This window comes from Amaranthus tricolor, chromosome 15 (genome assembly GCF_026212465.1).
Source record: "Amaranthus tricolor cultivar Red isolate AtriRed21 chromosome 15, ASM2621246v1, whole genome shotgun sequence".
Taxonomy (NCBI): Eukaryota; Viridiplantae; Streptophyta; class Magnoliopsida; order Caryophyllales; family Amaranthaceae; genus Amaranthus; species Amaranthus tricolor.
Window position 1 is genome coordinate 3,873,736 of NC_080061.1, and position 13,666 is coordinate 3,887,401.

A 13,666-nucleotide genomic window follows, 5' to 3' on the forward strand; every position below is an offset into this window, starting at 1 on the left:
ACAAAAAACTTTTTTGTATTCAACTTTTATCATATTAGAAAGGAAGAATTGTTAAAAAGTACCTAATAAATTTTTTCCAAAAAGTACCTAATAAAAAAATCTTTGCCAAAAAATACCTAACAAAATTTTTTCCTTTTCAAGGAGTACTTTAACGTTTTTCTTCAGTCGACCGTCAAATATAAAAGTTGACTGACCAAAATCGATTTTTTTTTCCTTATCTTCAATTTCTTTTCCAATTCAATTTTTCAATCATCTTCTTACCCTACTCTTGACTCAAAATCGAAAAATTCTTACTTCAATCAATATGTTAATACAATTGGTTCATCAAAATTGAGAAATACCCATTTGTTAAAAGATCAAAGCTTTTTTCTATTTCCTCGCTCATCTTCTTCCTCTACTTTTTACTCAAATGTAATTGAAAAAAAAAATGAATTAGCTACTTGTAATCATACGGATCCATAATAATGGTTCATATAGATAAGAATACTCTCCAACTCCTGCAAAATGATAATTACCGAGCAAGTAAAAATGGTAGCTAAAGCAAGCAAAAGAAATGAACATTAAGAATAACTGCTCTAATACCACTAATACCAGAAGCACCAGCCTTTTTCAAGCTTTTCTTTTTAACAATGAAACTGGTACCAATAAAGAAACTGGATGATAGAGCAAGAACTAAACCCTTGATGTTATCCTTAGATAATTGAGCAGTATCATCCAAAGTTGATGCCATTGATAATTGAAGAAACAAACAATAATATAATCAGCTTCAAATCAAAACCAAATCTCTTGATTCTACACTGCTCTGAAAGAAACATTAATGGTAGTAATTGGAAAAGAAATTTTGAGTAAAAAGTAGAGGAAGAAGATGAGTGAAAAAATTAAATTCGAAAAAAAATTAAAGTTGGAAAAAAGAATTTTTGATTTTAACCGGTCAATTTTTATATTTGACGGTCAACTAAAGAAAAACGTTATTTGTTACTTTTTGGAAAAGAAAAAAAATTTGTTAAGTATTTTTTGGCAAAAATTCTTTTATTAAGTACTTTTTGGGAAAAAAAGGATTATTAAATATTAAAAAAGACATTGTACATTTCAAGAAAAATTACACTAAATCATTTTCATTATCACCATTTAATCCTAACTACTAAACAAAATGGTAACCTTTTATGATTCTTTATTAGGCTTTTTAACATGGACTGCAATTTTCTTGACCCAATTTCAAACGTCTAGCTTTTAACTCGTTTATATTGTACTTTCTCTTGTAATTCCTCTGTTCTTATTTATTTGCAACGTTTACTTTTTCACGTAGCCCAATGTAATAATTTAATTATATATATCTCAAATTATGTATAATAAAAAATTATAAAAATTTGATATTAATAATCTTTGCAATAAAACGAATCAAGCAAGATCTCATTTGACTATGTTTTAACCTATAGATTAAAAACTTATCATAAATTAAGTGTGATAAATGAATAGTGTTATTTTCCAAATATTACAACAAATTTGAAACGGGAAAGTATGAGTTTGCCAACATTTAATTTGGATGTTTCTTTTACTTTCTATATTTCTATTTTGTAAATTGTAATGCTTTCAACTTTTCATTATTTTGGTTGATTATTGTCCACAATATTTTTCTCAATTTTTTCCACTTTTAATCATATCCAGACAATTTAATTTTGTCTATTAATTCTTTAATATTCTCAGTGTTCCATTGCAGACTTTTGATAAAAAAAAAAAGAAAAAAAAAAAAGGGGGCAGTATATCAATATAACACTAATGGCCATAAGATTGATAAGAAGTAAAGAAGATATTAAGAATTGGTTGAGCCAACACTAAGAGGATAAACAATTTTTTTTCACATAGTAAAATTGAACCCATAATAAGCTCTTATCTCAAACCTACTTAATTAAGTTAAATTCAGATCAGATATATTATCATTAATTTCCGGTTTGCCAAACAACTCAACACTAATTGCATTTTTAAAACCAAGGAAATTACATACTGAAGATTCTCAAAAGCACAGAAATGCAAAATTCAAATTGAAAGCTTGTAAACTACCAAATGAAAAGGGCCTAAACCTTTCAAGTGTAATTGGTGATATTTTACAGGATTTTGAGCCTTTCGCCAGAAAAAATTGAGATAATTTTATGAAACTTGCAATTTGTCAATAAAGTTTCCTAAATTAGTTTAGATTTCTTCAGATTTTCTGGGACATGACTAATTTAAAGAATATATCAACTAGGAGAGAAATTACATTATATTAGTGAAAATACACCCCTTGAAATTACAGATGCTTCACCTTTTTTACGCCCACCAAATTACAGAAATTACATTAGTGATTCTGTAACCTTTCCTTTTGTTCCCCCTAAGCCTTATACCCCTCTTTTAGGCTCTAAAATTAAAAAAAAAAAAAAAAAAGGCAAAAAAAAAAAAAAAAAAAAAACATAGAAAAAAAATGAATGAAAGAGCCTCTAGCTAGTAACTACTCTAACTAAGCAAAATCCCCAATGCCAATGGAGAGAAAAAAAAAATGGAACCCCTTCCTTTCAAATTCCCAACAATCCCAACCTGTATTTTTTCTCAAACTTTCTCCATCCCCAACTGTCGCCTTCTTGGGTACCTTTTTGCAGTCTTCCGATGGTTGCATTTAAGCTCTAGGACTTATTTTGGGACAAACTCAGGAGAACTGAGTTTACATTTCCCTTCCAAGGTACCTCCTCGGCTGAACATATGTTCAAATTGATCTTTCCCTTATCGATTTTGTTGTATCCATCTCCACTTGGGTGAATAAAAAGAGCCACATTGTTACTTTTTAAATGAACTTATTTTAAGGATATTTCCCAGAAGACTTCCAAATTCTGCCTTCAAGAGAAATGACCATAACAGTGACATCGTCATGGTACTTCCGGCGATCACCTTGTGGGATATCCAATAAGTCATGAAAATCCATACCTGTATGCATCAAGGAAAACTATTAATCAGCTATTTTGGCGTAGTTTGTTCGTCAAAGGGGATGCTTTGATTGCATTTTGAGAAGCCTGGAAAAATGGAGGTATATTGTGACAAGGATGTGTAAGCGACAAAAACAGTTAATAAGGATTTATGCAGCAAAATTCCCATTCCCGCTATCCCAGCAAGAAAAGAAAAACTAAGAGTTCAACAAGGCAAAGAGGCATGGTGTACTGTTGATACTGCACATTGATAGGTGTCCATACAAAGGAATGGCTTCATTATATAGGATGAATTAATTTCATAAGAGCATTTGACATTTCAGAATCACAGCACTGGAATAAGGCAACCAATACAAGTAACATTGACAATAGACAGTAGGAAATTACCTGCTTTTTTGGCAGCTCGGTTCAGAAGCTCCTCTATAAGATGTTGTGCAGGATCTCCATCTGGAAATTTCTCCAAGAAATTCTCCACAAAAGAAACCACTTCCTGATTACTGAAATACTGATATAATCCATCTGACGAGAGAACCAAGAACTGGTCTCTACGTCCAAGCTTGTGATGACGAAGAGAAGGAACACATGATACATATGGTGCATCACCAATGAATTCATTCCTAAACATCTCCAATAACGAATCATTAAACTTGGCCTGCAACAGAGCACAAGTTAAATAAATACCAAATCTCTAGTCATATGAATCATTTTTTCTACATTCTCCACTAAAAAGATTTGGCCACAAAGCATGAATGCATACAACTTGTCCTTCCAATTTCAAAGATGGCAGTGCCTAGTTAAAAAAATCGTGCTTCATAATTTTACAGAAGAAATTATAGTACAAATGCTTACTGAGATAGATCCAGGGCCAACTTACATAGCTAACCAAAGATTTTGACATAGAGACAGGGAGAAGAGGAGTGGAGGCTGAGGGGGGGGGGGGGGGGGAGAGAGAAAGACAGGAATGTATCCCAACTCCAAACAACCACGTCACATACGATTATACTAAACTAACTCGGATGTTAGAATATTTTAATTTCTAACATGACCATCCCTTATCAAGTAATTAGAGCACCATTTGGTAGCCAAACATCTATGAAGTTGATCAGAAGTCTTTATAGAGAACTGCATTTCTCTCCAGATACTTTTTTCAGTTTGTTACTTGGTTGCAGCATAATTACAAAGCAAGCTGTGATTATGCATTTGTAAATTCCTTTAAAGTAGCAATAGTAATTACAATGAGCCTCAACATTGCTCTTAAGTCGTCGGAGAGGACACAAGCGTGACTTCCAAAAGAAAACGATTTTTTTCTGTTTTTAACTAAGACAAATAAAGAACAGCTGCGGTCAATGGGATTAAAATTAAGAAATCATATAAATCACAAACCTGTTTTAGAAACCCAGCTCCAAATGCTCTAGTAACCTTAAGCCGACCTTTTACTCTATCATTGACTATGCAATGGCTGTCATTTGGATGTTCACTCTTAATTCTTAGAACTTCCTGCACAATTGACAGAACACAAGTCATGCAACCAATGATGAGTAATGACAGCATTGAAGTTAATTTAAGCATCATAATGCCAAAGAAATTTTAATATCAAAACAATCATGGGAACTGAAAGCTCATGGAACAAGTGTCACAACTCACAAGACACATCTATAATGCCAAATGTCAGACCACCCGGAGGCGGATCCAGAAAAAAATCAAGTGAAGTAGAGAATTTACATATATAAATTATATTCAATAATGTTTGTCAAGACAATTATTCCTGTCCAATTTTCATATTTCAGAAGCGTCACAACTCAAAACAATTGAAATAGGAGTATCATCTTAGAAAAAATAGTTAATAAAGAAAGCAAGCAACCAACACAACCTTAAATGACATAAGCATAATTGAACAATTTAAGTTCAAAATATGCTTCTCTTCTTTCTCATACTCCTCATTCTCCCTTACCTCATATCCTACAAGTTCTTCCATAGTTTTAAAAACACCCACTTCAGTCTCAATGCAAGTGTAATCAATGGAAAGATGACCGTTGTTTTCCGGATTAGTAAACAACTTTGTTTCATCGTTCAATGCAATATCAGAAATTTTAGTTTGACGTTGCCAATTCACATTCTTACTATATTCCGTATCTAAAATTTCTCCAAATTAGAAGTTAGTTTTATGCACTCTGAAACCCTAAACAAAACCCCTCACATACCATTATAGTGATTATCCCATTTCAACCAAAACCTGAAAAATTAATCAAAACTTAACAAGTAAAAATTCAAACTTAACAAATCTAAATCCTTTACCACCACCACCACCACCCCCCCAAAAAAATAAAAAAATAAAAAAAAAAGAAACAGAGGGGGCGTTAGGAGTCACCAGCACAACCAAACCCAGAAAATTAATCATTTGCAAATCTAAACCCTTTAAAATTAGAGAAACAAAATAGATGTTGGTTCGTACCCACAACATCACTTTAAAAGACTATATTTCAACCAACTCATCTAACTCTACTTCCTTATGATGTGTTTTTGTTTTTTTATTTAAGTGATGTCAATTGACATCATTGATTCTCCCTAGATCCGCACCTAAGAACACCCATGCCTTTATTAGAAATTTTTTCATGGAAATCAACAAAATTCGGTGATTATAATAATTACTGCAGAAGTGCCTCTCCTTCCCAAGATTAGATCATGTTATCCAATAATAAAAAGATTATAGATATTCCACCAGACAACACAAGGTTTATATCCTTAAAATTTGAAAATATAAGAGCAGGGTTGCAGTGATACTACCATTATCTCCTGAAAACAGCTAATACAAAAATACAAGGTATTTTAGTAGCCTCTCAAAATGCAGCACACATATGTGATGAATGGAAACGACATGACAAATATGTTAAAAGGGAAGTTAATGACTAAGCAGGAGAATGACTCATTACTGACATGGATTGTCAAGTGAGTTTGTTAGGGAATACGTTATTCTAAAAGAATCTTGTAATCATGTTGTTAGGCTTGGTTATTATAAATATTAAATACCTGTAATGTAATAACGAATGAGACATATGAAATGAATACGATTTGAATTCTCACTCTCTTATTTCTATCTTTCTCTTTCTTAGTCTAATTTCTATTTTACTTTACGCCCTTCTCCCTACTCTAACTTCAGTATTTCTCCGTCTGACCTGCTTTGAGCGTTTTCATCCCATAGGGCGTATGCTAAATTCATGTTGAATAAGGTTAATCAATTTCTTTCTGAATGGTAAAATCAATCCCCCTTGGCAAAATATTCCTTAAAAACAACAGAACCTGCAGCCACAAGATGACTAGAATGTACTTCTTGTCTAATTTCCACTTCCCACACCATTTCCTCCCTAAGATACTATACCAACCATTCGAGTCATTTGAACATCAAAAACAAACTGTTTTAGAAGAAGTTCCTATGTCTATCTCCATGAAAAAATATAATCTAATCCATAGTCAAGCATATCCTTGCTAATCTGAGCTTTAGCATCCAACAACCAAGAAAACTAAACAAAATCCTACACAAATCTTATTTGTCAAAGCTCTAATAAGTCAACAACTGTAGAATATACATTTATACAAATCATCTGAATCGATGACATTAATAGAGCTAAAAATAGAAATTTCAACAGAAAAGAGGTTTTTATCATTTTCTAAAGACAAAAATTGTCACTTTCAATGCAGAATAGATTTAAAAGAGCTTGGAGAGGAACTTCACAGCAGCTTCCTTCACCCATCTAAACATTACTATTTAAATGGACAAGGGAAAAGAAAACAAGCAACTGAGTAAGAGTCAAAGGAACACTATATAAAATCGACGCATCAGTTGGGACCCTCAGTCATATAAACAAAATTGCTAGAAAAAATTGCGAATACTTCATTCAACAAATTGCAAATTAAGGATCCACCAAACCAATAGGATTGTATTTCAAGAAACTAGTAAGCAATGAGCTCAAAAGTTGCATAGAGGGATGCTTGCAGATTTCGAAATTTAGGATCACTAAAAAACAATAACAATTACAAGTGGGAGGAAATATAAGTGACTTTCTGATGCAAATACTCACCAGCAGTCATCAGAATGGATTTTTAGGGAGAGGATCAGCACCAAACTAGTCCAATTCAAGAGAAAAACACCATGACAATTGACAAAAGTCTCACAAATATGCATTCAATAGTACTTATACATAGGACTCCAAAGCTAGAACCAAAATAAAGTTATGCAGCTAGAAGATTAAGAAGCAGAATCTCTCCTGTAAAAAATTTTTTAAAAAACAGTTTTAAGCTCATTTTTTAAATTTTAGTCAATGAGTTCTATTATTCTCCCATTTAAAATCCTGGAAAATTATCCGAAAAACTCTAACGTTAATTTGCTTTGGTTCATGTACACAATTAATAAGTTGGGATGAAGGTTTTCATATTTTTGCTCTGTTTAACATTGTTATGTCTGTAGCATGAATTTTGCAACGCAATCACAGCTGCCACAGTATCATTACTACGAATGAGGCACCAAAGAGAGTATAAACCCAGAATTACATGAATTGCACTACCATTTAAGCAAACGATTAAGTTCCAGCAACATAATTCTACCTTGCACTTAAACCGGGAAGAACAAGCAGATTGCAACATAAGCACAAAAGACATCAGCAACATTATCACAAAAGACAGCAGCAGGCAGCAGCAATATCACCAAAAGACATCAGCAACACAATCATACTGTAAAATACAGAAACAAGTAACATCTCAAGCAGATATTTAAATTGGCAACCACATTCTCGCTCCAAAACTCATGACATTCAAAAAACGGAAAGCTAGATATCAGATTTGGAGGCTTACATCTTCAACACTAGTACTATGATCAGTTGAGAGCTGCAATGCAACCAGCTTCATAGCTTCCAAGGGAATCTCATCGACCACACTGCTTAGCTTCTCACCAACATTAATGCCTTCCTCCACAATCCCTTCAGTACTAGACCCACATTCTGTCTTCTTTATTAGTCCTAGATTACAACTCTCTTGTGGTTCCAATTGTGCAACAATAGCACGACTATCCCCTAAATTCATCACATACACATCTTCATCCCTCATCAAAACAACCAACAAACACGAACCCATTAATGCCAGCTCTGGGTACCGATCAATCACCTTATCAGTCAAATCCAAATAAGCGCCTTCCGTCTTCTCCAACGCCAACGACAAAGCCCTCAAAACCAATTCATGATCCACAAGACCTGTCTTTCGCCTCCTACCACTATTACTTATTTTCTCCTCCCCAACTCTATTCTCCTCTTCCAAATTATTTACTTTATCCTTCTCCTCTACACCAAATCTCCATTGAAACAACCCTCCTCCTCTACTATTCCCCCCATCTTTAGTCCTAGTTAAACCTTGCTTCAATTTCGACAACAACAAAGATCTCCTACTCACAGCCGACCCCGCATTACTAACACTAACCGCGTCATCAACGGAAAAGGCAAACCTATCCGACCCTGATAGATCAAGCCCATCTTCCGCCTCATTCTCCGCTAAAAATTCCCACAATTTCCTCCTGACCACCTCCTTCTTATCCAGTGCCGCCTCAAATGTCACCTTCTTCACCACGGAACCCCCACCACCACGATTTTTCTCCATATCAGCATCTAAATTGACGATTTCACTCTCAATTTCGCCACAATTAGGCACTCTTTCTAATACAACGTCATTGTTATCATCATTAGTATCCCAAAACAATCCTTTGAGTTCACCAAACACAGCTTTATACAAATGACCCATCAAAAACTCTGGCGCATCCGGGCCATTAAACCCATCATAAATCCCAACAAACAACCACCCAAGTTCCTCCGAAACAACCACATGAACCCGATCCTCCCCGGCTTTCCCTAAGGCCCACTGTACATTTACATTACTAGCCTCTTCCAGCACATTCTCTTCTCTCCTCCCACCAACTTCCCCGTCTTCTAGAACACTCTCTTTCTCTTTCCTCCCAACTACTGGAACTACCCACTGCCGTTTCTTCTCCGACAAGCTTCTATACAACTTCTTAAAACTCTTGCTCTTCTTTTTCTTAGTCTTCTTGTAAGTCCCACCAAGTGGAGCCGAGAACGGAATCCGACCCGAATCAAGAGGACCCGACAATGCCCCACGCTCGATCGGACCCGAGAGGAAGAACCCGGAATTATCCTTGTCCCCACCTCGAGGTGCAGGTTGTAAAGGAAGAGCTGAAAACGACGGCGTACAATCAAACCCGTTAACAATTGAACTCGACCCGTAAAGAAGTGAAGAACTCGAAGTATCTACTTCAACTGTACGAGGTGTGGAAGTGTTAGCTGAAACTGAAGCACCAGAAATAGTCCGAAACCCAGTAGAACGAGTCAGGTCGGATCTATCCTCAAAACGAAAAGAATGAGAAGGAGAAAGAAAATGATCCGAAGAAGTAGGAGATAAAAAACGTGCAGAAGAACGCACGTAACAAAAAGAGTGTCCTAGGGTTTCGTCTAAGGGTTGGTCCGCCGCAAAAACAACCTGGTCTTGGTGGGTACCAAGGTTGTTATGGGTAGTGTTTTCTTCGTTTTTACGAGTATGATTGTTGGTAGTATCGTAATAATCGGGTTTCAGACATGGGATGAGGTGAGAGAAGCCGCTTCCCATCACATTTGACTGTCAAGTTTCTCTCTCCTTTCTCCGACGTCGTTTTCCTCTTATTTCTCTCTCTAGTTTCTCTCTCTTGTTTCAGTGGTTTTTTCCATGGAAGAAAGTGAAAAAGAGTCAAAGGAGATTCAAAATTGTACATACATTCACACAAAATATACAGAGGAGAGAGAAAGGAGGAGAGGGAAGAAGAGGAAGGAAGAGAAAGAAGGGAGGGAGATTTGGTTTGGTTGCTTACTCTTTTTCTTTCTTCGCTCTTTCTTTTTCTTTTTCTTTTTCTTTTTCTTTTTGGGTTTGCTTATTGTCTTTATTTTTTTCAACGGAAGATTTGAGAGGAGAGAGGACTACAAGGGTTCTTCTTTCGTTTTTTTCTGTTTGATTTTTATTTTTGGCTTTTTAGTAACTTAAAAAGTCAAAAATATTTAGTGAATATTACTTTTTAAGTTATTAAATAGTTTTTTTTTATTGATTTTTAGTTTTAATTTTATTTTTCTTTATTAAAAAATTAATTTTTTTTTAATTTGTCAGTAAAAACTTTTGGTCTGTCAAACTAGTAATTATTAGCCAAAAATAATCAAATAGATCTTATATCTTGTGTTTTTGAGTTAGAGGCAAATATATAGAGTCGATTTGTTAAGAATTTATTTTGTTTATTTGAATTTACCGGTTGAAATAAATTTTTTTAATTCATTTAATTTTAATTAATATTATTTTTTAATGTAAATTAAATAAATTTAAGTTTTAATTGATGAAGATAAAAAAATAAATAGATGTAAGAAATAAAAAATAAAGTTGTAAATTAGATTAAAAAAATGAGACCACAAACACAAAAGAAAATATAACAAAGTAATAATGAAATGTCAATGTGTAAACAAAAAGACGAAATAATATGTATTGTGATGGAGTGTATTTGTAGTTTTGTAGTTTGTAGTTTGTACCACCCTGTTTTTTCTCCATCTCCAAGACTTGGATTTTGTTGGGTTTGAAAATAAGGAAGAGGTTAAAATGAGATTTGGATCTTTACAATGGAAAGAGAAACGAAAAATTTTTATAAAAAGAAAAAGGAAAAAATATTCATAGGTCAATCCAAAAGTGTCACATTATTTTAACTTCAAAAAAAGTGTCACATTATTACATTGTGGGATCAATTTTTCAAAGGAATAAGAATTATTAGTAGTAATATAGAGAATCATTTTGTCCATTTTTCAATTTTGGCTTTGTGTTGTAGTAGTAAATAGTAATGAGAATCTAGGGTCAAAAATCAAAATTGAAAGGTAGACTTAATTATTAATCATACATATAAACTTAATATAGAGAAAATAGCTTATCTGATTAATATTATTTCTTATTATAGTTTATAGGGGCTTATGCTTAGGAGTTAATTGAGTTTTAATGGAGTAATTATATTGCATAATACATAGTGATTATCATTTTCATGCAAAGTGATTAATAATATGTTTTTTAATGTTCAAGTCGTCATCATCATCATCCTACCTATCTAGTATATCCCACTTATAGAAAAACTAAGGTCAGAGAAAGACGGCAACAACTCATACCCATAAAAGAGAGCGCGGCAAAAAAGTAATAAAAAAAAAGTATGTTAAAAGCAAAGTTATGAAACAAGGTTTATAAATAAATAAGTATAAAATCTTTTTAATATGGTGGTATTCATTGAGTGGATTGTGTTAAAAAGTTAGTTTATTTCTTTAATAATTCCATGATTCTTAGTTTTCCTTAAGAGTTTAATTTAAAAATTAATTATTAGTATTAATGATAATATTTATTTAAATGTATATGAAATTAGTAGTTGATAATACAAATATATCTTTCTTCCACAATAAGTTAAATATTATTTGAGAGGCATTATTGTAAAACATATATACCACTTGGCAAGTTCTATGTCCAATATTTTAGAGTATAAAAATTGTTACACTTAGAAAGTATACATACCTAAATATAAATCATGTATATGAAAACAAATACATCAGTATCCCCATGGCAATATCCAAAGTATATATACTTCTTCTGTAACAAAATACTATCGATATTTGTTTTTCACGCAATCCAATGCATTAATTCAGTCAATACATTAATTCAATCGTTAATGTCTTTAATTATGTGGAATAAAAAAATGTAAAAATTAATATTAATAATCTTCACATTAAGACGAATCAAATAAGATCTCACTTGACTATATTTTAATATATAGATTAAAAATTAATCAAAAATTAAAAAACATGAGTAAATAGTGTAATATAGTTTAATATTGTAACTAATTTGAAATGGGGGAAGTAGATGAATTATGTATATACTTTCTACTACATACTGATTTTGTACAAACTAGTAGCTAGTAAAGTATTGATTAGTGACATGATAGATAATGAAGTGCCACCTAATTTAAGATTAGAACTTTTAAAATGTCACAATTTTGACTTTTCACCCTTTGGCTTTAAGATCACAATTTTCCTTTTATGAAACTAAGCTAATCCAAATGTTACATCTTCTATAAAAGTGGTAATATTATACTTTAATGTCCTACACTAAATTTACCCCACATTTATTTGGTGAAAAAATAAAGAAAAATAAGATCAATATATATATATATATATATATATATATATATATATATATATATATATATTTATATATATATATACATATATATATATATATATATATATATATATATATATTATGAGGTAATAAAAAATATATGAATGATATAAAAAAGTAATTTAAATGTCTCGATAATAATAAAAGAAATATTGTGGGTCATAATAAAAATAAAAATAAAGTGAATTAATAAGACAACTTAAAAAGAAAAATAAGATAAATTTATAGGATTGAGAGATTAGTTGAGTGTTTTAATTTTGTGTAATTAGTAAATTGTAATATAAGTTTTAAAATTAATGGAAAATTAAAAGTCATGTGGAATGAATGACATTATAAGAGACCAATAGATATTTTTTACAATAGATAAACTAATTTTTATTCCATTTTCTCATGCTCCATATATTACTAAGTTTTTGATTGTAAATGATAACTATAGACGGGAGCATGGAATGCTAAATGTGGAATGTGATCATGGGGAAGAATAAGCTATCTTCCGCATACAAGGTTATTTATTTTAAAACAGGACATAATTTGTTTAAGGGCATGCTTGGATTGAGTGTAAATATTTAAAGGGGAAAATAAAGTCAAATTAATGAATTAAAAGCAAATAAAGATACATTTGAAGTAGTTGAGATAGTTGTGAAGAAAAGTAAAATGAACATAAAATAAAAATAATGAAGGAAAAAGAAGATGATTTCCCCTAATATGGAGGTATTACGTTTCTCCAACCTCCTATAGGATAAATATTTACCCCATAAAATTGAGAGTTTCCTTCATTTATCATTACTTTGCAACTATTCTTCCACCTTTTCAACAATTAAATTTCACTAATTTCTCATTTATCAACTTCATTTTTTTACTTTGATTTTTTTTACCCCTTTAAATATTTACACTCAATCTAAGCATGCCCTAAAAGTGAAATGTCCCTCTTAAGGGCATGCTTGGATTGGGTGTAAATATTTAAGAGGAAAATAAAGTCAAACTAATGATATGAAAGCATATAGAGATGCATTTGAAATACTTGAGATAATCGTGAAGAAGGTAAAATGGGCATGAAATAAAAATAATGAAGAAAAGAGAAGATAATTTTCCTATTATGAAGGTAATACATTCCCTCAACCTCTCATAGGATAAATATTAACCCTACAAAATTGAGAGCTCCCTTCATTTTCATTACTTTGCAACTTTTCTTCTACCTCTACAACAATCAGATTTCACTAATTTCTCATTTATCAACTTCATTTTCTTACTTTGACTTTTTTTTCACCCCTTAAATATTTACAACCAATTCAAGTATGCCCTAAAAGTTAAAATTAGTTGAATAGTAATTTATTTTTTGTCTTAACACAAAATTGCTATTCAATTTTTTTTGGTTTAGATTTTTAGGACTTGTCAATAAAATATAAATTCAGATAAGATTTAATAAATTAAATTAAATAGAGATT

General features: G+C 31.9%; 1 protein-coding gene across 1 annotated transcript; it reads right to left on the bottom strand.

Moving 5' to 3' along the window:
- Positions 1 to 1,859: 1,859 nt before the first annotated feature.
- On the bottom strand, positions 1,860 to 9,921 carry LOC130800746 (protein phosphatase 2C 29-like). The gene is made up of 4 exons (XM_057664355.1): positions 7,797 to 9,921; positions 4,335 to 4,448; positions 3,339 to 3,603; positions 1,860 to 2,952 (listed from the first exon to the last, which is right to left on the bottom strand). The coding sequence occupies exons 1-4, from the start codon at positions 9,606 to 9,608 to the stop codon at positions 2,828 to 2,830; spliced, it is 2,316 nt and encodes a 771-aa protein (XP_057520338.1). The 5' UTR covers positions 9,609 to 9,921; the 3' UTR covers positions 1,860 to 2,827.
- Positions 9,922 to 13,666: the final 3,745 nt, after the last annotated feature.

Coding starts and splice junctions, on each gene's coding strand:
- LOC130800746 (XM_057664355.1), bottom strand. CDS start 9,608: ATGGGAAGCGGCTTCTCTCACCTCATCCCATGTCTGAAACCCGATTAT. Junction 4,449..7,796: donor ATAGTACTAGTGTTGAAGAT/GTAAGCCTCCAA, acceptor TCAATTGTGCAG/GAAGTTCTAAGAATTAAGAG. Junction 3,604..4,334: donor GAGCTGGGTTTCTAAAACAG/GTTTGTGATTTA, acceptor GCTCTGTTGCAG/GCCAAGTTTAATGATTCGTT.